The 26519-nt window shown below is 38.1% G+C and overlaps 1 protein-coding gene across 1 annotated transcript; it reads left to right on the forward strand.

Annotated features, from left to right (window-relative positions):
* Positions 1-7427: 7427 nt before the first annotated feature.
* LOC103599412 (lipopolysaccharide-responsive and beige-like anchor protein) lies at positions 7428-21305 on the forward strand. Its single transcript, XM_008583514.1, has 4 exons — positions 7428-7815; positions 11085-11281; positions 15954-16105; positions 20373-21305. Exons 2-4 carry the CDS (start codon positions 11108-11110, stop codon positions 20461-20463), a joined length of 417 nt encoding a protein of 138 aa, XP_008581736.1. The 5' UTR covers positions 7428-7815; positions 11085-11107; the 3' UTR covers positions 20464-21305.
* The last annotated feature ends 5214 nt before the right edge of the window (positions 21306-26519 follow it).

The following is a 26519-nucleotide window of genomic DNA, read 5'->3' on the forward strand; positions in this document are numbered from 1 at the left end:
GGGAGCGCTGCCACACTCCCAAGCGGCGCACTCTCCAGTGCGCCACCGGGCCGGCCCAAAAATAATTTTCAATTTTAATTTATATTCATAAAAATCATACTCTTAATGTTGCATATCAACAAATCTGAACAAGATTTCATTTCAATAAATTTTCTACCTATCTGCATTCTTTTTTGGAAGGTAGATTTTTTGAATGTTTATGTTACTAGACAACCTTCTGCAGCTACAAGAGCTATAGATGAATTAGAGCCAAAGACCATGCCCCTCTATGGGGAACCAACAGATGAAAAGTCTCAAGAAGGTAGGAACACGGAAGCATGTTAGTTAAGTATAATATATGTCCACATAATGAAGTACTATGCAGCCATTAAAAAAGATATTATGTTTGTAATATTGACACGGAGAGATATGCTCTCTGTATTGCTAAATGTTAAAAAAAAAAAATTGCTAAACTACATATATAATATCGTATAAGTATTTTTGTCTATATGTGAACACATTTGTATTTTATGTACATTTATGAATAGGAAAAAATCTGGAATGATAGCCAGACAAATGTCAGCACTGTTTATTTATAGATAGTAGAATTTGGAAGCAATTTTTCATTTTCTTCTTCATAATTTATTAAATTATCTTACTACTTTATAATGAGTATGTATTACTTTGATAATCGGAGATAATAAAGATATTTTAATTTGGGGAAAAGCACCTAATTATCATAATGTACCTTTACTACCTGCTGTTGGCCTCTAGGCTATTAGATATTAGTAGTTGTATCAGACTTTATAAGGATTGTCAGGGAAGGTTGGAAAGTCTGAGACAAGGAGGAATGGGGAAATTAAAGTATAATTTCTGGACATTAAGGTATATTTTCTCCCTGACAAGAAACAAAAATAATGAGAACCATCTCTAATAGGTACTTATACAACATAGGATCAGATATACTTTCACTGAAAGGAGTGTCTTTAACCGGGTGTGAAGAAAAGCGTTCTGCTGCCACTGCCGCTACTACTACTAGATGGTACTTAATGGGCGCTCACTACCTGCCAGGCACCATCCTAAGCATTTTGCATATTAACTCATTAATCCTCACAGTAACCCTGTGTGGTAACTACTGTTATTATCCTTGTCTTATAGATGAGGCACAGAGAAATTATAAATATGCCTTTACTTTCCGCCCCAGGCCTTGAAGCTCCCAGATCTCCTTATCAGAAGTGTGAGAACTTGCCCACGGGAGCTCACATAGTCAGCAAGTGCTGCAGTCTGGATTCAAACTCAGGCACTGCAGGCCAGAGGCCCCTTTAACTACTGAACTAAACTGCCTTTTTTTTTTTTTTTACTGGATTTAATTGGATTATCAGCTGTAGAGAATCTGATGCAATCCTATCACTGAAGCACTTTTTAGTACTTGCAGAGGGCATAAGAAGATAATTTTATTATACCAAGTTATGACAGTATATGCCATGATAGGATTTTGTGTTTTTAAAATGTTATACATTTTAGGGGTATACTTTAAGTATAGAATTGTAGGTACATACTCATACCAACCCATTTTCTAATGTAGTCTTAGAGGGTGATTCCAGTGCCATAAACTTTCACATGTTTACCATACAGAGGAGGACAATGTTATAAACCACAAATTTATAGTTGATTTTTATACCAACATTATCTTATCTTGCATTAATAATCCTAATATTATGTACAAGACGAGGCTACCAAAATTTACTATCTGATAGTCATCACACCCTAAATGTAGCTATGGCTTATCATCTGTAGTCTATATGTTTAATCAAATTAACATTTTTTTCATTAAAGTGACCGTGAGGAATGGGGGAGTGGGGAGGGGGCTAGTAGAGATATAATGAATAGAACAAATTTCAAATAGTTTCTCTTTACATAATTAAAATGTAGTATAATTGCCACTGAAAAATCAGGAAGTTAATGGGATAGCTTTAAGAAACATTTAACCTCAATTTTGCTTCAGCAAAGCCATTTCCTTTCCTGATTTACCATTATCATGAGCCACATGAGAAAGCTTAGCATTAAGTTTTTACATGAATGTTTTGTAGTAATCAACTGTAGTTAGGGCTGGCCAGTTGGCTCAGTCAGTTAGAGCGTGATGTTGGTAACAGCAAGGTCAAGGGTTCCGATCCCAGTACTGGCCAGCCACTGGAAAAAAATAAAATAAAAGAGCAATGGTAATTAAAATGGAACAAAAGGCACATGCAAAAAGAAGTGTCCATCTTCAGGAAATGACTGGCATATATGGTATAATATTTAGATTTTTTCTTTCATTTATATATACTTCATTATCTATCTAGTTTTTTCAAACAAACCTTTTATTTAAGAATGAGTTCTCTGTAGAAATTATCTTTTTTTTACAAAGCCAGGTTTCATATTTTGTTTTACTTCTTTAAAAGATCAGGTGGTACCAGATTTTACTAATGTGGAAAATTATGTCAGTTGTTTTTATTTAAGAACTTTATTAATTAATGTTAAATATTGATTTTGCATACACATTCAGTTGTAATAAGTAGTTTGGACTTCAGTTTTATTGACCTTTATAATCATAGACATTTATAATTATAATTTGCAGGTTTACAGTAAGGTTGACAAAATCTGATCCAATGACCATTTAAAATGAAGTCATTTACAAATGAAAGGCTATATTCTATTCCTTTCCTTGCTTCTGTATAATACATACTCAATAAATGTTGTCAAGTGAATGAAGGAGTCAAGGAATGAATGAGTAGACAAAATGGGATATGTTATTTTCTGGCCCAAGAGTTCTCTAAGCTAAGCATTAATGGGAAGAAATAATTTTATTTTTACAAAACTAAGAATAGAAAAATGTTGAAGCCTATTTCATTTAATAATAGATGGTATTGAAAAAATGGTGAATGAATGAATGAGGGGGATTCACTGTGCTAATCACATATTTAAACTACTAATGAAAACTTTACAGTGTACTTTAAAGTGATGTAGTTTTCATAAGACTGGGAATATGATGCCAAAAACACCAAGAACTTTATTCACTTTTTAAGAAGTAATTAAAAGTTTGCCAGAAATACATATCAAATCTGTATTTACCAGGATTATTAATCCCCTTTGTCTTAATAAAGATAGACCTTATGAAATATTTTCCAAATTGGATATGTCTCAGCAAGATACTAGAGAAGCTGCTGTTTCCTCTTCTCTTTCAGGTATGATTTTAAGTGGTTCAGAGTCCATTTGATAGAGAAATACACTTAAAGTTATGAGGACACCAAGGGAACACATTTAATAAAAACATTTGCTATTCTGCCTAATGGTGTTAAAATATTTCACCTAATATTTTAAAGCATAGGTCCAATATAAACGTTAAATGGGCATTATGGAGAGCTTATGCTGTTTAAATGCAAGTTGGGTTATGATAGTCCTTATAAGTTAGTACTGATATTCAGTATTAATATGCTGAGAAGAGCACATCTGTAAAAACTGATATGTCCTGGTATTCATGGCAGGATTTGGACTGTCTTTAATCTCATTTGACTTGTTCATCTTCCTTTAAGGCCATCCATAAAGATGCTTGGAGTATTCTTTTCAGCCTTTGGTTAGGATTTGCATGAGTAGTCATAAACCTGCTCTCCGGACAAAGACACCCTTTCCTTTGAAGTAATTGCTCAAGCTTTTCAAAGCAGTCCTAAAAGTCTGTCCTCTTTCTCTTTTTATTTTTCCTTAAGAAGAGTTTGAAGTGTAGCTCCTTAAACTAGCAGCAAGATAAATTTTTCTCTCAGCATTATTGAAAGCCATGACGATTTTTCAAGCAGTAAGACTTTAAAAGGTTCTTAAGGGAATCTGTTCTGCTTTATGATCCAGCTTTTGGTAGATCTTACTATCTCAGAAAGCAAAGGAAAAGACTTTTTTTGTATCCATTAACTATTGCAAATTTTTCTCAAAAGAATTAATCTGATATTTTTCAGAAGACTTTCTCCTGCTCTTGGTTTAGAGACTTCATTGGGAGATTATCGATAGCTTTGGAGCCTTTGAAAAGTAATATATAGCCAGAGTCATCTTATTTGAGCTGATTGTTTCCACCTAGGTATTAACTATGTGGGCTGACAAGTAGTCGGGAGGGGCAGATTTGGGAAAGTGTTGCAATGAGAATGAGATAGATGGTTCTGAGATTTTGTTTCTAGGCTTTCTTAATAGAAATGTACACAGATACGGAGGGGTTTTGCCTTTCCTTTCTGTGGGATGTTGTCACTTGGGCTCTGCTATGATCCAGGTGATGTATAACAGTGTAACTACAGAGCACTGAAAAGACAGATTCTGTGAGCCACATATAAAAAGCCTGTGTTCCTCCAATTATTCCTTCTACCCTTAGTAATTTCATTCCAAGTAGTTCTCAAAATGTTCATTGAACTTAAACAGCTTGGACCTGTTCGATTTAAATCCGATATCATATAACTATATACGCAGTAGTGAAATTTTAATATTTAAAGCTCTTGGTTTATTGGAACTTACAAATATCCAACAGGTATTTATTTTGAACATACTTTTTGATAAGTAGAAAATGTGAAACGAATGTTCAATCTGTACAGCAGATACTAGAGGGAGTATAAAGTTCAGTTTTTAAACAAGACTGGAAACAGCTTTTCTTAGAGGAAATAATATCTCTCCTTAATTTGTTGTTTGTGGGTTTTTAGAGGCCATTTATGTACATTTCCTATAGGGGAGGGAAGTTATAGTAGCACAATCATTTTACTGGAAATCCAGTGAGTGTTTGTGAAACCAGTTACCTGAGAAGAACTTAATGATCTTAAGTCTATCCTTATGCTTTTAATTTGTTGTTTCTCTCTCTTTCTTTTTTGTGTTTCCTGAACTGTCTAACCTGCTTCCTGGATTAGGAAACATTTTGCCAAACTTTGAAGCTAAAGTCCTAGCACTGAACAGTTCTTTATTCAGAGATCAGGCTCTAGGAAAAAAAAAACCACCTTTTTTCAGTTTTGAAGTTACTCTGTATGTGTATGTGTGTCTTCTGATTTGTGGAGTGAAAAGTGATTGGTAAATAGTTATATGATAGTTTGGATTATTGGAAACTAGTATTTTATAAGTAAAGCATACTTATAAAAAATATTAATTATGAGTTTACATAAAAGATGCTATACATTAACCCATTTTTTAGGGTTTTTCTTCCTAAACTCTAAATTTGTAGTCATAGAAAGCTCTCAGTATTTCAGCTCTTTTACATTAAAGAAAGAAATTGACAGCAATCTTCTCGCTTTCTCCATCATGCTCCTGAGAAAATACTCTTCGATCTAGAAAACGAAAAGTTAGCATTGACGTGTTTAAGTGATGATGTCCTCTGGGTCCACCATTATTCATCCGTCCATTGTTTACTTTGGCTTATATTTAGATTGCTTTCATTTGCCATCGGTTTTCCTTCAAACCTTCACTTTACACTGAGGAATTCCAAGACAATTCAATTTAAAACACAACCCCCCCACCCCACCCCCGTAAAATGGTAACTTATGAAAACAAAGGAACAATCAAATGTATTCTTTAGATCTTAATGATTTTAATTGTTGTTAAAACATTGCCAATAGATATAATTAGACAGCAATTTCAAAAATAACATTGTATGGTATTTTCATGGAATGTAGTGTTTATTGAGAAAGGGAAAACTGAATCAGGGCTAAATAAAGTATTGGTAACTTTTTAAAACACAGCATATTTACTTCTAAATTTATGGCAAGTATTATCTTTAACATAAGGTTTAGATTGGCTTATGTTATTTGCTTCTTTTCTTTTAAAATTTCCCAAATTTGTGGATTTTTAAGAAAAAAAAATAGCTCTTGTGACAAATTTTTTCTGGTTTGGGAAAGGTCAAGTAAACTTTCTAATTAAGGTGGGTTTGCCTCCCCAAAGTTTTTAAACTTGGAATTGAATAAGACCAAGTTCCTTGTTCCACTTATCCCCTTGCCTTTTCATGTGTCAATGCAGGTCAGTCTCCCTTTATCGCTAAGCCCTTGGGCCAGTTCCAGTGTCTGGCTGTATGTAGCACAGCCAGTACAGCGCAAAGTTTGGTATGAGGCCCTTTGAATTAAGTCTCATTCAGAGACTTAATTTGGTGACCTATAGTCACCAAAGCCAAGAGGGGTACTGTGGGGACACAGCTGTGTATTACGTACTCTAGTACATGCATTGTAACCATTATGTATTATGCTAAACCTGAAGTAACCGCTGGCTCCAGGGGCTGGAAGCACAAACTAGACTCCTATTTTCATAGTAGAGGCTCTCACCTTTTTCGGTCATAGATCTCTGTGTATTTAGTAAAACCTATTTTCCTCCCCTGCCACCCAGAAAAACAGGCACGTACATATATTTTGCATGAAATTTCAGAGAACCCATTGACTCGCTGCAAGAAACTTTGCTTTGGAGGCTAGATTAGTTTTTTTGGCGATAGCATTTGCCTTTCCGAGTACAGGAGGTTTCTGATTGGTTTTCCTTGACATCCCATACCTCTTGCCTCAGAGTGGGTGACTGCTCCAAGGACAGCCAAGTGTCTGGGGTTAGGCTGACAAGTTATTCTTTTCCACAGAGTTCCATAGCTGGTGGTGGTGACCTATTCTCTGGGCACATTTGCCCCTTCTGGATTACACAGTGTCACTTATCAACCGTCCTGTAAAACCAGTCCATATCAAGGAAGTCTAAGAACACTAACAGAATCCTCCTCTCTAGTTCTACTTTCAAAGGCTTTTTGTGTCTTTGTCCTTACGGACTATAAAAGTAGAGGGCTAGTGTAGTCTTAAAGTAGTATTCTTCAGGCTAAATATAGAATCCAGTTTATCCCTGTGGCGTGGCATGAATCAAGCCACACATCAAGCCCATTATTGTTTTACTTATCTGTGTTGGGGCCTTTCACAGTGTGGGTTCCTTATCAGCCAGCCAACAGTTTTCTTTTTACTTTGGGACAGAGATGCAGGATGACTTATTCATTCTACCTGTGGAAGTGTTTTGAAACATCTCCCATTATTTGGATACTCCTCCTGTGTCTGCCTTCTTTAATTCCTTTCCCTAATCTTCATTCACTGTCAGTAGAATTACATGTAAGGGTTTGGTTTTTTTGTTGTTTCTTGTTTTGTTTTTTCCCCCTCTGATCTTGGAATGAACTATAGAGAAATACACTCTGTGATATTTATATATGAGGAAAATACATAAACTTAGTAAAGATAATAGGTATTTAAGGGAGGGCTGCTTTGAGATAGCATCAATTCTAGTTCAGACTGTCTTCATTATGACAGGTTTCAGTGGCCCTAGGCAGAGGAGCAGCAGCAGCAGGGCTGGGGAGGGAGGACTTCTTTGAAATGTAAATTAAGCCAAAGTCCCTACATTTTATAATCATCCATCCATAAATCATCTAATCAAGGGGCTTATTTTATATTTGGAAAGTATCTGATGCATTTTAGAATGCAGATTTTGTCACATTTAACCCTAAGTTTTCAACCATTGTTGCTTGATAATCACATTAAGGATTACTTGAAATTTAGCAACGTGTGATCCTCAAAATCAACCTGTAGCATATAGTTTGGATCTAGTTCTAAAATAGGATTTTTGGACAAATCGCCAGACTACAAATTGGATTTAGGCATGATGGGAATTAGGACCAAGTGTTGATGTAATCTTCATGAACATGAAATAATTTGTTTTTCTATTTGTTTTTTCCTAAAGGTGAGACCACTACTCCTCGGGCCATTTTGACGGGCCACGACTATGAGATCACATGTGCTGCAGTTTGTGCTGAACTAGGCCTGGTGTTAAGCGGTTCTCAAGGTAAAACTGTAGTACCTTCTTAAAATGGATGCATTTCTTGGTGTCTTTTAGCAACATCACCAAAGGTGAATTTAGTACCTTTTCTTCTGTCTGGTTTGGTAGCCATTAGCCATGTGGGGGTATTTAAATTTAGATTAACAAAAATGAAGTAAAATTAAATAAGTTCCTTGGTGGCACTAACCACATTTCAGGTGCTCAGTATTCACATATAGCTAGTGGCTACCATGCTGGACAGCATAGATACAGAGCATTTCCATTATTGTAGAAAGTTCTATTTCACAGCACTGCTCTAAAGAGTTTAAGATGTTTTTACAAACATAACCCATTTTCTCATTTCAGTGAAGCAGGAATATGGAACATCTTTGTATAATTTGTTTATTCTTCTGAACTCTGATTGGGCTGAGTTCTGTCTCACACCTGAATGGAAACTCCTGATCCAAATCTGAGGACTAGGCAGAGACCAGAATAGTATTGAGAATGGAGCAGAAAGATGCTGAAGCTGGTCTGCCTGGAGGTTTATGTGGTAGCATCATCATATATTTAGGCCAAAGGCATTAAGTGAGATTTCCAATAGCTCATGTAGCAAATCAGAATCTGACCAGGAACAGAGCTTTTCCAATTCATTGCTTATTCCATTGTAATAGTCTATCCATCTCTCTGTCTGTTCTCTAAGCTGAGGTCTGAACCCATGAAAAAGTACTATAACTTCATGTATTTTAGGCTTATGTGGTGGGAAAGCATAGAGTAAATGAATTACTTTATCTGTGTCCTGAGCTATAATACTTAGTCTAGCTAACAAGATGTATTAAATATTTAATGGATTGTGTTTAAAAATTTAGTTGGTCAAAACATTGAAATAGTAATAATGATAGCAAAAATTCTGTAACTACTGGATTTTTTTTTCCTTTTTATACCAAATTGTTTCATATATCCTTAGCTAACGTGAGTTCTTGGACTACGTGTGATCCAAATTAGACGTTTAAAATGAACCTATCATATTACAGGCCATCCTTGCTTTGCACAGTATTGTGGGACTGTAAAAGTAACTGTGTAAGCTGAAACCATGCAAAGTGATCTTAATAATCAATGTGAAATTTTATGTTTGTTTCATGGCTTGGAAAATTTTTGTCAAAATATTAAAAACTCTTATTCAGTTTTTTATATATGTGTGTGTGTGTGTGTATATATATATATATATATATATATATATATGAACATGAAAAAATTAGAAAAACACATTTACCCAGTATACTGTAATTTAAAACAGAAATATTGAGAATTAAAGTATTTTCTTTCTTTGTGAAAAACTTATGAAGAGTAGTTTGAACAGCACTTACTGCCTCTTGTTTTATACACTTAAGGAGTGAGCACTTTTTCTGTGCCTTGGGGAATTGTCATATTCCTTCCCATGTTTGTATCAGCTTCCAACATTTTTGTGCTTTCAAATCATGAAATATCACCTGGGATTCCTTTAATGTGAGTCTTTTGCTTGTATCACTTTTTCTGGGACATCACCATTTTTGTTACAACCACTTTCCAAATTTATGTCACTAAGTTCCCTTCACTCATTTTCTGGCTGCATATCCATAGTGTCTCAGCAGTGTCAACGTCCCACAGGCAGCTCTTTCTTCTGTAACTCCACTTTACTCAATTCAAATTCCACTTTCAGCTTTATCACTTTTCATTTCTTTACTGCTGTTTCCTCTTTGTTGGTCAATACCCTTTTTTTTTTTTCCCCCTTTTTGTCTTTTTTCGTGACCGGCAACGGATCGCAACCCTCAGTGTCGCGCCCGTACCAGACCGGGACCGGCAACGGGATTGCAACCCTCAGCGCTGCCCCCGCACCTCGCTCAGCCAGTGAGCGGGAACCGGTCTGTATGTGGGATCCGAACCCTCGGCGGGAGCGCTGCCGCACTTCCCAAGCGGCGCACTGTAGCAGTGCACCACCGGGCCGGCCCCCAATACCCTTTTTTGATTATCCATTTTTATGAAATGTCACATGGGTTTATCACTGGGAGACAAGAAAGCAACACAGTACACAGTATGCTGTCTGTGCACAAACTGAATAACAGATATGCAGTGGCCAGTCACTGACAGAGTTTGAAAGAAGTGATGTGATTGGTTACTGATCATGATGCACATATGTTACTTACATAGTGATATGTGGACTGAAGAGCTGGCCACAGAGTGTATACTTATGCAATTACAGTGACAACTGAAATGTGAACTGTGTTGTTGGGGGGACTGTTATTGTTTAAGGGCTGATAACTGAAAACCATGCATGCTGGAACCATGCAAAGCAAAGACTGCCTGTATGTATTTATGTTGGAGAGCACTAACAATTTATAAACTCCCTGAATGGCCCAGAAGAAGCTGAGAGCTTTATTTTCAAAAGGGCATGCTTTTAAGAATCAGGAGGGGAGCAGGCAGTGGTTCCATGTGCCCATAAGTAATTTAGCTAGGAGAGTAGCAGGGCATATACCCCAGTTACCCCTCGTCAGACTCAGATATCTCTTGGAACCTACTCATCACACAAGCATTTTGTTACCTACTCCTTCTTTGCTTTGCATGTAGCAAGTGCTCAGTAGAAACAGAAAAGCTCTAATGTGTATGGGCTATTTTGCAGTTCCCCTGTCCTCCTCAGCCATCTCAGCCTGGTGGTCAGCCTGGGGAGTTGGGAGTGGTGAATGCTGCTGCTCGCTTTGGGGACAGGAGTGAGGTAGTCTCAGTTGCCAGGGAGAAGTGGCAGAAGGATCCCTATGTGAATTTTTGTGGGGCTGGAGGGTACTGCCAGGGATCCCCATTCAATATAAAGTTGTGAGCAATGGGAGAGAAAAAGGCTTTGGCCTTCAGAAGCTGCCCTGATTGGCTCTCCCTGCACAGGCCCACAGTGCAGTGACCATCAGGGCCCTTGTGAGATGCAGGGAGAGGCCACAGGGTGCATGCCAGCCTTCCTTGAACCTGTTCTAGGACTTGAAGTTTGTTCTGTTCCTTTCTGAATTCCTCCAGTTCGTATCTCTTGTGAATTTCATAGAGTAACTTCCTGTCTGTTGAGGAAGAGTGAACTTGAATGTATATGATTTGGCTTCTCCTCTCCCAGGTGGAAGGTGAGATCTAGCAAACATAAAGGGGAGATTTTGCAAAATAATTTATATGTAAGAGGATATAGAATTTTCTTAAGTCGTTTGATCTGTGCTCGAGATTCAGATCACATATGTCTATTTTCATTAAATAATTAATTTTGCCTTTTGTGTCTCCTCTTTTCTCAGAAGGACCATGTCTCATACATTCCATGAATGGAGACCTGTTAAGAACCTTGGAAGGTCCTGAAAACTGCCTGAAACCAAAACTCATCCAGGCTTCAAGAGAGGGTCATTGTGTTATATTCTATGAAAATGGCTTGTTCTGTACATTCAGTGTGAATGGAAAACTTCAGGCCACTATGGAAACAGATGATAACATCCGGGTGAGTGCCTTATAAACTTCTCAGCATTCTTGATTTTTACCTTAAAGTGTGGCGAGAGAGGAGGGAGAAGGTTCACTAAAGAAACCTCTGTGACTGAGTTGTTGAGGCCTGTTTTCCATGTCAGCAGAGAATCATTCAGTTACACTGGGACTAGGCTCCCTAGACCACAGCAGCCCCTGCCCATGCCGACCTCGTCACCCAGCCAGGTGCTCTGAGCAGATCACTCAGCGAAGCCCAGGACGGTCCTTCAGCAGAAGAGGTTTTCTGAAGGGCTTCGGAAGCCACCCTGAATGGCTTTCAGTGGCACTGCTCAGTTTTTTGTTTTTTGTTTTTTTAATCTAAGAAAGTTCACTGCATAGTGTCACTTTCTGAGTATCGAGGCTAAAATAGTACATTAGATTACATTTACAGCTGGCTTCTCTTTACAATTGACTAGGTTGGTGGTGTGACTATTTCGGATTAGCATCTAATTTCAGACTTTACTTCTTCGTGGACAACAAGACCGAAACATGTCAAATTAAGGGAGGTGGGCTTCAAATTATGATGTGAATGAGGCAAACAGTTTTTTTTTCCTTTTGGGATACACAAAATGTAAATACTAGAGGAGCTTCTGGGGTCTTGCTTCATTTTCAGGACAGGCTCCACAAGTATTAGAGGTTGAGGAAAAGAGAAGGGACTCTTCCTTTGAGAACCTTCTTTTTCAAGTCCCTTCATTTCTCACCTCAAGATTCCTTGGTGTGGGGTAAGGTAAAATGAAGCTAGGGTGTTCCTCTCACTTTCCAGAAAGGGAATGGGGTGTACATGACCTGTGTACAATGAAGGGACACAGGACGTGCTGAGAGCAGGAGCAGGGTCACAGGGGCTTCTGCCCTCTGAGTGTGGCTTTAGGTTAGCTCTGGGCATTTTACGGTGCTATTCCTGACCCTGGGCAGCTCAGGTGATATAGACTCTCCCAGTTCCCCAGATCTAGTCTGATCACCCCCTTGTCCCAAGTAGACGGGTCAGGAAGTATTAAGGAGCAAAAACCCTGCATAGAAGTTACGCCGATCAGATCAAGGGCCCTTGCGCTCTGTGTCCTGCATTAACTTCCTAATTCAATAGATGACTTCTTTCCACCGCTCTCCGCGAGTCTCTTCGCTGCATTCTGCTGGCCTCCACCACAAAGGCACGCACATAAACACACCCACGCTCCGCTTTTATTTTTCCCTTCCTTCCCATAATACTTCATTTAAACCAAATATACATCAGAGGCTTTTCCTTTCCTCTTTTCTTTACAATAACAGTGTTGATAATCTGTCACTTCGAGTTGCGATTATATTGTCAGCTACACTAATAAATCTGTAAAATAATTTGAAATCCCTCGCTGACTGAAACAATTTCTGTGGCATTTCAGTTAGTACCAGAGGCTCCGGGAAGTTCCTCGAGGCAGCAGTAGGAGGCTTTCTGCCGACTGTTCATACACACGCTTCTCCTCTCTGCCCTGCAGCCATCATTTTTTTCCCTCTGTAATTTTTCCCACTGGATTTTAGGCTTAAACAATCCATTGCCTTTTTCCCAGCACTCCTGCACTTTATCGCACTAACTTGCAAGTGGCAACCATGTGATTAAAGCAAGCTTGCCTAACATGAGCACTACCTGCTCGTGGCTCCAGAGGCTGACACTTTCACAGCTATCTACCTTGGAAAGCAAGGAAGGAAACTACAGGCTGGGAATACGAGACATCACAGAGCAAAAATCTCCAGCTCCATCCTGCAGTCTGAGCCTATAAAAGGAAAGGAGACCATGGAAACAAATTAGTCATCAGCTCAGACCAAAAATTAAGTTTCTTTGAAATACCAAGAACCCTGCAGGCAGGCAGCCTGGGGAACCCACTGCACTAATCAGGGCTTCCCTCCTGTTTTTATTTTAGATGCCAGATTGTTCAGTGGCATTTGGTTAATAGCATATCATAGTACATCAGCTAGACAATGTTTAGATGTCTTAATGAATAACTTAAATTTAAGTAGGCAGCCTGTACAGAGCAGCAAAGTTATTTTATACTAAACAAAGGGTAACCACCATGTCACCCATAGGAACTCATTTATTTTCTTTCCCTGAGGCTGTATTTTAGGATACGGCTATCCCCAACAGACTGCGATGGCCTGCTGGTACTTCCTTAAAAACCAGTGCAGCTACAGTGTTGTCCAAAGTACTCAGGATTTCAGAGGATGAGATTAACATGTCTCTGGGGCCCTCTTGAAAATTTCTAGTCACAACCCAACCTGGATACTGAGGAAGCCTATTAAAATTTAGAACCATCTGAACGCTGCGTTGGATGGAAGATAGGATTAAATTTCTCCTAAGTATTTTATTCTTTTTGATGCTATTGTAAATGGAATTGTTTTTAATTTCCCTTTTAAATTGTTCACTGGTAGTGTATAAAAATGAAACTGATCTTTGTGTGTTATGTGTCCTGCAAATTTGCTGAATTCTTTATTAGCTCTAACAGTAATTATCACCCTGGCTCTTACCGCCAGAAGAATTTGACAGGTTCCTCATGAAAGAAGCCAACAAAAAATATTTTTTCACCTTGGGAGGCACCTGGTTCATTAAGATGTTTTGAATGCTGATGAATGTATAGTCCTAAAAGTGTAGGTTTTAATTCCTGACAGAAGTAGGATTAGCTATTCTTTACTAGAACAAAAAGTTAAAGATTAATGGTTTTAATTTATGCTTAATATAGCACTTATTCAGTAAAAGGTCTCAAGTATAAAATTCAAGTGAACCACAGCCATAATGTTCATGGATTTTCATCAGCTGAATTTTATAAGTGCAGCAAATAATTATTTGTTCTAGTCTTCATTGTAGTTCCCCTGTACCCACCAGAGATTGCCATTTGCAAATGAATGGGCAGGGGGGAGATACTGATTTTTACTCATATTGAAAATCTTAATATCTGTATTTAGTTAACAACACTTAGAGAATACTTATATGTAACTGTCTTCCACACATGGATTTTTATTTCTTAGATGTATTCTTGTGTTCTTAAGAATAAGCTGTACAGTAGTCCCTCCTTATCTGTGGTTTCACTTTATGCAGTTTCAGTTACTCAAGGTCAATCACAGTCTGAAAATATTAAGTTATTTTGAGAGAGGGACACTACATTCACATAACTTTTAATGCAGTATATTGTTATAATTGTTCTATTTTATTATTAGTTATTGTTAATCTCTTACTATGCCTGACTTATAAACTATCACAGGTATGCAGGTATAGGAAAAAACAGTATGTATAGGGTTGGGTACTATCTGCTGCTTCAGGCATCCACTGGGGGTCTTGGAACTTATGTATTTGAGAGACTACTAAAAGTTGACATTTATGTGAATGCAAATTGAATAGCTATGAAATAGTCCTCACTTTTCTATGGTTTTTTAAAAAACTTGTCAAAGGGTAAAGACTTCAGGCTGCTATACTAAAATTCTGAGTACAGAATAGTGTAACTATGTTTTTTAGAAACTAAACATTTTTCTTTCTAGTATTCGCTTGTTTACTGTATCCAGGTGGACATAAGATTAGAGATGTTTGCAGTGACTGTTAGAACTCCCGATGCCACCCAGCTAAAGAAAGAAAATTTGTATCTTAATGAGCTAGGAAAAGAAGGCTTGGAGGGAAGGAGGCAGGAGGAGAGGAAGGGGTAACAGGATTGGCTTTTGGAGTAGGGAGGGACCTTTTATGTCAGGAGTTGGCACACTTTCTGTAAAGGGACAGGTAATAAATATTTTAGGCTTTGAGAGCTTTATGTTCTCTGTTGGAACTACCTGTGAAAGTAACCATAAACAAATGGGTGTGGCTATATTCTAATAACATCGTATTTATGGGCTTTCAAATTTAGAATTTATATAATATTCATGTGTCATGAAAAAATTTTTTTCAACTATTAAAAAATGTAAAAGGAGTCATACAAAAACAGGTGGTGGGATGCATTTGGCCCACAGGCTTCCATTTGTAAACGCCTGTTTTACAGAATCAAAAGAGCAAATTCTGTGCATGTCTGCTCAGTACTAGCAGAAAAGGACAGGGGGCCGCAGACCAGAGCTGACTAAATGACCGCTGCAGCACTCTCAGTCCTGAGGCAAGAAAATGCTTAATCGGGGAAGTTGTGGCTCTATACCAAGTCTTTTTCCCCATTGCTGTCAACATCCGGCAGGCTTAGCAAAGGTGCTAATGCTGCTTGCTGCATCCCTTGGGGCTAGAGTTGCAAAGGTAGCAGTGTTTTAGAGGGGATACAAGGTCAGCTGTTACTGTCTGCCAAGCCTTGGGACAGAATGGGCTTTGCATATCCACGGTACAATTGAAGAGATGGCAGGAGGCTCCTCACTAGAGTGCTGGTCCCATTGCACAGCACACACCACTCAAGTGGCATTTGTAGAACGGGAAGAGTTTTTCGTCTCATCCTTAAAAAGTAAAAATTTAAAAAGCAAAAAAAAAAAAAAACCCAAAAAACCCCAAGAAATTTGATTTTTGAAAAATGGCAAGTCTTCTACAACTTATGATTTCCTGAAAACTCCTAAGGATCTCTGTCTCTCTTTTCCCTGCACTGTGGTAGCTGGCTTAGAATAAGAATTAATCGAACACAGGGTGGGGGATGAAGTTTTCCTAGAACATCTCTACAGAGTGTTGCTGTGTCTCACAGGCCATCCAGCTGAGTCGGGACGGGCAGTACCTGCTCACAGGAGGAGACAACGGTGTGGTCATGGTCTGGCAGGTATCGGACCTCAAGCAGCTCTTTGCCTATCCTGGCTGTGATGCTGGAATCCGGGCCATGGCCCTGTCTTACGACCAGAGGTAACACTGGAATCATAGTCCACTAATAATGGTATCAAAAACTGCAGATGGAATTGCTTTCATAAACAGGCTGATGGATGAGTTCCGTAGAGGGGTTAATAGTGCAGTCATAAAAGCCAATGAATATTTGGGTTTCTAAGAACACTTTTAAAAAAACGTGATCTTCTTTCTGATGGCATTACCACTCTTGGACAAAGGCTGAGTTCTCAAAAAACAGACAAGATTTAAGTAGCAAGGGCTCCAATTACATTACTGTAAAGCTTTTTAAATTTTTTCAAAGTACCTTCTTTTCATAAAATTTGAAGAGCTGTAAACGTGTTTGACATAAAATGCCTTTATCTTTGCCATGGGAATTACACTGAGAGATTTGGCTTATTTTCTAAAACTGCTCAAGTGGTAAATTTTGGGGGATAATCTTTATCTGGCATCTCTTATTTATATAGTCACTCATTTTAGTTCCTTTTTTCCCCCCCTCCTTTTGGCTGTTGTGAATAATAATGCTATCAAGGTGTACAAATATCTGCTCAAGTCCTGTTTACAGTTCTTTTGGGTATATACCCAGGAGTGGAATTGCTGCATCATATGGTCCATGTTTAACTTTTCAAGAAATCCCCAAACTGTTTTCCACAGTGGCTGCACCATTTTACATTCCCATTTGGCTGTCGTATCCAAGAAATCATTGCAAAATCCAAGGTCATGCAGCTTTCTCTGTTTTCTTCTAAGAGTTTTATCGTTTTAACTTATGGTTAGGTTACTCTGATCCATTTTGAGTTAATTTTTGTATACAGTGTAGGTAAGGGACCAACTTAATTGTTTCATATGTAGATCTCCAGTTTTTCCCACACCATTTGTTGAAAAGACTGTCCTTTCCCCATTGAATGGTTTTGGAACCCTGTGTAAAGTTATTTGGCCATATATGTGAGGGCTTATTGCTAAACTCTATTCAGTTCTATTGGTTTTTACGTCTGTCTATGCCAGTACAACATGGTTTGATTACTACAGCTTTGTAGGAAGTTTTAAAATCAGGAAATGTGAGAACTTCAACTTTTTAAAGATTGTTTTGGCTATTTCAGGGTCGCATGAGATTCCATATAAATTTTAGAGTAGGTTTTCTAATTCCACAAAAAATGTCATTTAGATTTTGATAAGGATCACATTGAATCAGTAGATTGCTTTGGGTAATACTGACATCTTAACTATATTATCATTCAATCCATGAACATGGGATGCGTTTCCCCATATGTCTTTTATTTCCGTAATAAACATTTTGTAGTTTTCAGTGTACTTCAAAAAGTTTGTGGAAAGATTAATATTATCTTTCAGTTATATTTTTCTACGAACTTTTTGAAGTATTCTCATACAAGTTTTTTGCTTTGTTGGTTAAATTTATCCCTGTTTTTTTCTTTTTGATGCTGTTATAAACGGAATTGTTCCTAATTTCTCTTTGGATTATTCACTGCTAGTGTATCAAAATACAACTGCTTTTTGTGTGTTGATTGTATATTCCTGCAAATTTGATGAATTCATTCATTAGCTCTAACAATTTCTTTGTGGAATCCTTAGGACTGTCTGTACGTCACCTGTGGACAGAGATAATTTTACTCCTTTCCAATTTAGATGCCTTTTTTGTTGTTGTTGTTGTTGCCCAATTGCTGTCCAGGACATTCAGTACTATGTGAATAAAAGAGGTGAAAGCAGGCATCTTTGTCTTGTTCCTGATCATAGGGGAAAATCCCTGTCTTTAACCATTGAGTGTGATGTTAGCTGTGGGTTTTTCATAAATGTTCTCTATCGTTTGAGGTAGTTTCCTTAGATTACTATTTTGATTATTCTTATAATGAAAGGATGGTGAATTTTGTCATATCTTTTCTGCATTCAGATGATCATGTGGTTTTGTTCATTTTGTTAATTGGTTTATTATGTGCTCCGATTTTTGCATGTTGCACCTTCCTAGTATTCTAGGGAAAAAAATCCCACTGTCATGGTGTATAATTATTTTGCATCTGTGTTCTTAAGAGATATTGGTCTATAATGTTCTTTTCTTGTATCTTTGTCTGGCTTTGGTGTCAGGGTAATGCTTGCCTCATTTAATGAGTTAGGAGGCGTTCACTTTTCTTCAGTTATTGGAAGAATTTGAATTCTTTTTTAAGTGTTTGGTAGAATTTACCAGTGAAGCCATTTGGTCCAAGGCTTTTCTTTATTGGGAGGTTTCTGATTACTGATTCGATCTCCTTATCAGGAGATCATAAATCTATTCAGATTTTCTATTTCTTCATCATTCAGTTTTGCTATATTATGTTTCTAAGAATTTGCCCATTTCATCTAGGTTATCCAATTTGTTGGAAAAGAGTTAATATTCTCTTATAATCCTTTGTTACTTCTACAAAATTGGTGGTAATGTACCTACTTTCATTTCTGATTTTAGTAATTTGAATCTTTTTTAGTCAATCTAGCTTAAGATTTGTAAATTTTGTTGATCTTTTCAAAGAACCAACTTTTGGTTTGGTTGATTTTCACTATTTTTCTGTTTTCTATTTTATTTATCTCTGCTCTAATCTTCATTATTTCCTTCCTTCTGCTAGCTTTGGGTTTAGTTTGCTCTTCTTTTTCTAGTTCCTTAAAGTGTAGAGTTAGGATATTGATTTGCAATCTTTAATGTACCTATATGTGTTTCTAACTATAAATTTCCCTTATGTCCTCTTTTACCCATTACTTAGTTTCCACATATTTGTGAATTTTCCAGTTTTCCTTCTATTGCTGATTTCTAGTTTTCATTTTTTTTTTGATCAGAAAAGATACTTTGTATGATCTCAATCTTTCTAAATTATTAAGATTTGTTTTGTGGCCTAACATGGTTTATCCTAGAGACTGTTCCATATGCAGTTGAGAAAACCATATATTCTGCTGTTGAGTGGGCATTCTATACATGTGTTAGGTCCAGTTGGCTTACAGTACTGTTCAAGTCCTTTATTTCCTTATCTTCTGTCTGGTTGTTCTACTCATTACTGAAAATGGAGTATTGGAGTCTTCAACAACTATTGAACTATTTCTCCCTTCAATTCTGTTAATGCTTGCCCCATATATCGTGGGGCTCTTATGTTTAGTGCATATATAATTGTTTTCTTGATGAACTGACCCTTATCAATAGTGTCCTTGTCTCATAAGTTTTTGACTTAAAGTCTATTTTGTCTAATATTAGTAGACACCTCAGCTCTTTTTGTTACTTTCAACCTGTCTTTAGATTTAAAGTGAGTCTTTTGTAGACAGCATATAGTTGTATTTTTTTTTTAATCTATTCTGCCAATTTCTTCCTTTTGACTGGAGACTTTAATCTCTTTACATTTCAAATAATTACTGATGAGAGACTTACTTTCTCCATTTTGCTGTTTGTTTTCTGTCTGCCTCAGTTTTATCCTTCATGTCCTTGTTAACCACCTTTTACTTGTTTTTTTTTTTGTAGTGACACATTTTAATTCCTAATGTTGATACGAGGTATTAGGAAGGATACTGAGTATGACTTGTAATGGCTGGTCCTAACTAAACTACGAAGAGAAAGGTCTGCGATAACAGGCTCTTCCTTAGAGCAGCTCTAAGAAAGGGTCCTCTAAACTGCTTGTCTTACTGCTCTCCTTTTCCTGCACCACCTACTCCTGTGCCTCATGTCAGTGAGTCATTGTGTTGTGAGGACTAGGCTTCTACCCAGAGCATGATGGACATAGAATATTCCCCTATAGAGTCCAGTCTGAGTTTGGTCAACACGCTCCTTATTCTTCATTGATTCTGTACCTGTCAGAGACGGTATCTCTGTCACCTGATTGTGTGCTGCTTCCTCCAATAGCAAGTACTTCGACACTGTGATTTTTTTTTTTTATTCTGATGCCTACTATAAAGAGTAGGTGTCACCAGCCCAGCGCCCCCCACCTAGAAACTGTCTAGTTTGTTCCAGTTTTAGTGACTCATCCTGCACTTGTTGGCTGTGTTTTAGATCCTTGTGCAGTGTGAGAGGGCAGCACTCAGCTCACTCAGGCCTGGTCCAGTGGTAGTGGATTATTAGAACCTTTTAACGTTAGTGTCATGAAAGTACTATAACCCCCACTGCTATATTTGGCTGGCTTAAAAAAAAACGTGCCTTAGTTCTCACAAGTTGCAGGTTTGACCATCGTCTTCTATGTTTACCTTGTGGATTTGGGGAGGGTTGTTCTTTTAGTAACAGATCCCTAAGAAATAAAGGTTTGAAACCCCTGCTTCTCTCCCGTGCTTCTCCTAGGTGCATCATTTCTGGCATGGCTTCAGGAAGCATTGTTCTGTTTTACAACGACTTTAACCGGTGGCATCATGAATACCAAACGCGTTACTGATGAGGATGGCCAGGCAGGGGAAGTACCCCGGTTTTCTTACAAATAGCTATCAGATCTGAATGTAACTTAAATTTGCTCAAAAAACAAAATATTTTTAAAAATTAATTGCTATTTTTGTAGATTTTGCTTGACTTTTTGGGGGGTGGGGGATAGCAAAGCAGAAAACTGGCTGCTGGTTTCTGTAGTTTAAGAAAAATCTATATTTTTAGTCATAATGAGAAGTCTATTTTCACCAGTTATGGAAATATATAGTGGAGCAAGTAAACCCACTTATTCTAGCTACATTATGAAAAAACATTTCCCATTTATGTACAATCTATCTTGAGAAATATGATTTTAATAGGGAAATGGGTTAGAATACTAGGATAGGGGAATTTTATGCTGTACTTTGGGTCTTGTATGTTTCCAAACAGTTGTGCTTCTTCAGCACTGAAATTTCTGGGATTTAAATAGTAATGTTTAAATTATGGTAAATGTAATTTAAAACATCTCAATGAATTATTTCTGTCGATATTCTTCTTCAAGCATGTTTTAGACCTAGAAAATTATGGTTTGGGGAAGGCTATTTTATTGTGTGGTTAACATAAAGGATGTAGGTTATAGCAAGTGTGAAATATTTACCATTTTTTCCTGATCTGTCCTCTTCATAGCACAACAAAATGAAATGATGGAAATGCTCCTGGGCTTACCACCTTTTGTTTTTCTTTTAAAGTAAATGCAAGTACCAAAGCCCACCCCCTGGGGTTTGACTGTGTCCATGCAATGGAGCTGAGCCATTGTCAGGGCATCCCCCGACCCTGGGTTTGAGAACTAAGGCTACCAGGTGCTGTATTAAGCAATTTTACCTTCTATTTGTTATCAAACTATCCCACCTTCCTTTGATTAGCAATTTGTACTAAGAAACAATGTTATTTTGGCGTTGTATAATTCTACTTTTCTAGTTGATTAATGTGTGGAATTCTGTGAACAATATTTGAGAAAAGATCTGTATTGCATAAATAAATTCTTTGTGAACTTTGAGTTGAAACTGACATTGTGTTTCTCTTGCAATTTCCTCTCTTTTTCCTACATTCAGCTATTCTCCAAAAGCAAAGATTTAGAATGAATTCAGTTTGACAGGAAAATCTGAATAAAATGGCATTTGTAAATGAATTGTTGGAAATATCGTTTTCCTTCCTAGTTTTTAAACATTAATAAAAACATTATTTTATAAGCCGTTTAGAAAGAAAAGAATAGATGGTAAAATGTGGGGGAGGAAAGTACAACTTAGAATCAAAGAAATACTCAAGTTACTGGTAAATTAACTTACTAAACATCGACACTGGCATTAACTTGTGAATATCATCATTTGGAAACTTCCTTAAGGAGAAATGGTAGAAGAAGAAAGTTAGCACTATCTAAGTCAACTACCCTGTCTAACAAGCCTAACAAGCCTAAAGTAAGGTAAAAGCAGCTTCCTCTTAGAACCTTGGCGGGGGGGATCAGTGTCTCCACTGCCTTTATTGTTTTCAAAACTTACAACTATGGAAAATTAATTAACTGAAACAAGTAATAAAATAAATACAGCTGGTATCAACACAAGAGTTTCTTATGATAGAATCTGTTTAGTACAATATTTGTTAGTTTATTCAACATTCACATATTTTACCCAATTTTAACTCCTTAAAAAAAAACCACTATTACGTCAAATAAATAAATACCAGTTAGGAAAAAAAGTCAAAGTAGAGATGGTTTGGGGATGAAACTGAATGACCCACAACAGAGAAACTGGCTGCACATTCAGTTAAGTGGATGTACTGGATGGGCTGTGTGTCTGGCTTACACAAGTAATTTAAGGCAGGTTTTAAAATGCATTGACTCAACATCTTCCTACGACATACTGATTCTTACTGAAATATCACCAAACAAATCCCTGAGATTCTGCCATTGAAGAAATACCACTAGATGTCTGGGAAAAATCAGGAGGGCTTACAAAATAGAGAACACAAAAATCTGAAGTCTGGTAACAAACTTGAGGACAATTCACTCTTAGATGAGCATCTTATTCCTACAAAGTACACCAAATATCCATAAATAAATGTTTTTATAAATTAACTCAATAAGAAGGAACATATTTTGCCCATGCCATTCTACTTGGCACACAAAACAGGAAAATTCAACATACTCTGCCTTGGAACCAGGAGCAGCCATGTAGTATGTGAGGTCAGTCACTTACAGCCCTGGTCTTCCCTTTTCCACTCAGCTCTAAGCAGAGCTGCACCAAAGGGTCAGAGGCCTGGCCACTTGCACTTGGTGCCATGTGTCCTCCTACCCTGCTGTCAGGGGGCAGTGAGATGGCAAAGGTCTTGCAAATCAAGCTTACAGGAGATGGCTGGGGAATCCTGGGATGCAGCCAGACAGCACCAACTTTGCACCCTTTTTATCAAATATAATTGAATTAAAACAGCATGCAACAGTTTAGACCCACTGAGAGAGGAGGCTGGGGTAGAGATTTCACTAGGTATCTTTGACACTTTTTTACTGGATATAATTTCAAGAGCTCCTAGCCACATGAATCATAGACCTGGTTTGGTCCTTCCTACTGCATCAGTCGTGATACATTCTTCATCACTACAAAAGAACCCAGCAGACCAGTGACACAGATTCCTTCTGGATCAAGAAGCAGGAGTATCTTTCAATGCAACAGCTGGAAGAACCCACCACTTAGCTTGGCGGAGAAACTTCGCCAGCTCCTGGTGTGTGTTAGATAATGGATAATAGATAGTTAGATAATAGCAGCCAACCCCATAACCTCATATGAAATCACATTAGGGCAAAGCACATTCACACAAAGAAAGGAGAACATGACTTAACTCTCAAATCTTCATGAACCATACATATAAACAAAATAAGCCAGTGCCTCCAACTGGCTATTTTTGCCCTACCACAAGTGGGAGGAAATAGTTTTCTACTTGAACCAGGAGTGCAGCCAGCCTAGCTACCCCCCTTTTGTTGTAGCATAAAGTCTAATTGCTGTGAATTCTGTCGGCTTCACAAGTAATCCTTGCATGGGAAGCAACGAGGCTGGGAAGTTTCAAAACCTCCTACTCATAAGGAAAGACCATAAAATAATGAATAAAATAGCAAAATAAACTTTTTAAAGTTCTCTTCTGTTTCTTCTCAGAACCATCTTTTGGGTTTTTCTTTTATACAGATTTGAAAAGTTGGGTCTGTGATCAATTTCTTGAGTCCTCTGTAGTTATAAGATCACTATTTAACACCAACATCACTTCCAGCTCTGGCTGCTACGAACCAGAAATGCAGATTGCTCAGACCAAGGCACATCACATTTTTCTCTCTAATGAAACTGAGAGTGGTTTGGCCTTTAGGCAAACTATCTCCTTTGAGACAGGTGGGCTCCTCTGCAAGGGAAGAACATAAACCACAAATGTTCCTATGAATTCTTAGACCTCAGTGATCATATGCCAGAAACATTAAGTGAATTATTTTTCTGTCTCAAGTTCAGGAATACTTTCCTTTGCCAAAACCAAGATTTGGAATCCAGAAGCAGCAAATCCCAGCTCCGGCAAATCTGGAAGGATGAGCTCTTGACCATTTTGAGTTTCAGTGAGGATTTTATTCTCTCTCAGGTCTGTACTGTGGCTCAAATGAGAAAGGAGTAAGTACTCTAAACTGTAAATTTTTGTGATTGTTATTATCTAGTATCTTGGCATTTCCAAGAACTAGATGATCACTCTTTTAGAAAGCAGCTGATTCTGTCACTGGACCACTCTGCATGTAGATCTGACGCTTCGTACCTCCTACCTTGCTGACTTTGGGCCAGTCAGCCAGAGCAACTAAAGTCCGAATCCCCTTCTACAGAACAGTTCTTCACACAGCCAAAGGCACTTAGCAAATGTGCCTCTGGTTCTCCCTAATACCTTACAATTTTCTCACCAGTCCTTGGCTGCCAGGGTTTCAATCCCCTGAGCAATCTGGCTGTCCTTTTCCAGGTAATTGTTGAACAGAACTCCGTTCCTAGGAGGGCACTGACCAGCCCCAGTTCAGCAACCTGGCTAGTACTGCCCATGGTCAGCCCATGCCTCTCATGATGCTGTGTAAGATTATGCTAACATGTAAGCAGCTGCTGGCTCCTATTGAATCAACAATCACTGAAATTCTTCACTCCCAGATCTTTCGCATGAGGCAGTGCTGTAGGTCAATGCTGTGGGTAGTCATGTAATAGAATCACAGCACTTCATGCTTTGATTTCACATCACAGGTTTGGACCTGCTGAGATCATTTTAAATGAGTCCATTCCATTTAAAACAACAGACTGGCATCATTCAGATCATATGCAAAAAAAAAAAAAAAAAAGAAAAAGAGAAGAACAAAGAGAGCTGTGGCCTGTCTTTAGACCCGCACTGCCCCAGTACAACAGTCGCTAGCCACACGCGGGTATTAAACACTTGAGATGTGCCCAGCCCTAATTGAGATGTGCTGTAAATACAGAGGCACACCAGATTTGTGCTATAAAGATTAATTTCATCTGTTCCTTTTAAATTTTTTTAAATGTGGTGCTTTAAAATGTTAACTTACGTGGCTTCCTTTGCATTTCTATGGGACAGCAAACTGCACTAGAACTTTCTCCATGACGTCAGTCAGCAGCACTCTTTCTTTCAATATGGTTCCTCTGTCCTGAACAGTCCTCGTTATCTCCTAATTCACATTTCACCATTTTATCTATGAAGATATCCTGGGGAAGTTTTGCCAAATGCCTTTAATCTATATATTCAATATATTTCTGTCACAGCAACCTTTTTGAAGACAGAATGAATGAAGGAGAGGCGGAGACTCTTGGCCCAATTGCTGAGCCCAGTAGGAACCCAAGATGGCTTTTTTTTTTTTTAACCCCTATTCAAAGGTCAGTTTCTTTAGATGTTGACCCCAGCTCAAGTAAGGGAATGAACATAAAACAAGCACATACCATGCTCTCTGTACAGGATCTGAGGAGCCCAGCAATTAAGTACCTGTATTTAATTTGGAATCTGAGAACAGAATTACAGCTTAATAAATATCTGCTACACAAATGGGCAAATGAATAATCTGCTTGTGGTATCAGAACCTTTATTCAGGACTGCTATTTAGATGATCCCTCATCTCCAGGCTTTTATCTACCCTGAATAAACAAGGTACCTCCGAAAGAACGTTGGCTTTATGGTGAGGAAAACCTCAAACCGCGTCATGGCTCCATCTCCTGCTAATTCTATGACCCTGGACATATTACTGAATCTCTTGGTTTGCTCCTTTAACACCACATACTTCTCTAGTTTTTGGTGTGATTACAACCATTAGAAAAGGACTGCTGGGCAGTGCTGCCACACCTAGTTCCTGTCTCTGTCCCATCCTCACAGTGGGTGGGAGCACGTGCTGCACAAGAAGGTGCTCCTTTGTCCTGACACCAGTGACTGGTGCTGGCCTGGCCACTCACTGTCTTAAGTCTTTAGCAAATGTCTTTGAACCTCACAGTTCAAGGGAGGGGGTCAGGTTTCAGGCTCTGATCAGTGCCAGAGGCCTCTTTCCATCAGTGTGGTCATTTCTTCTTCTTCCTTTTCATTAGCTCTTCCCCTCCATTAACAAAAATATTTCCATTGAAAGTTATGAAAAAGCTTGCTGTCTAACTAGTCAGTGAGGAGACACATGCAGAATGTTCTAGACTTGTACATCACAGCTTTTTTGAAACTGCTTTCCTCCTGCAGCCTGTCCTTGCTACAGCTGTGGGCCCAGGAGGTCCATCGGCACTTCATGACAGGCCTCTGGACAAGATCAGGGGAGCACCAGCCCAGAAGTCATGTGTCACCTGATGTATATCACCTCATTCCTTTAGCGATTTGAACTGAGAGATCCAGGCCCAAGTTTCAAGCCCTGAAGTTGTAAAGCCTTGAGAAGTTAGGGACAGTGGCAGTACCAGGGTAACCTGAGCCACAGGCAAGCAGACCTTATGAGGGAAAAGAAACCAAGAGCCTTGCAGTGAAAGCTATAGCTTGCAAGGCACCAAAAAAAAAAAAAAAAAAAGG

Source organism: Galeopterus variegatus, unplaced genomic scaffold (assembly GCF_000696425.1).
Source record: "Galeopterus variegatus unplaced genomic scaffold, G_variegatus-3.0.2 Scaffold2950, whole genome shotgun sequence".
Lineage (NCBI taxonomy): Eukaryota > Metazoa > Chordata > Mammalia > Dermoptera > Cynocephalidae > Galeopterus > Galeopterus variegatus.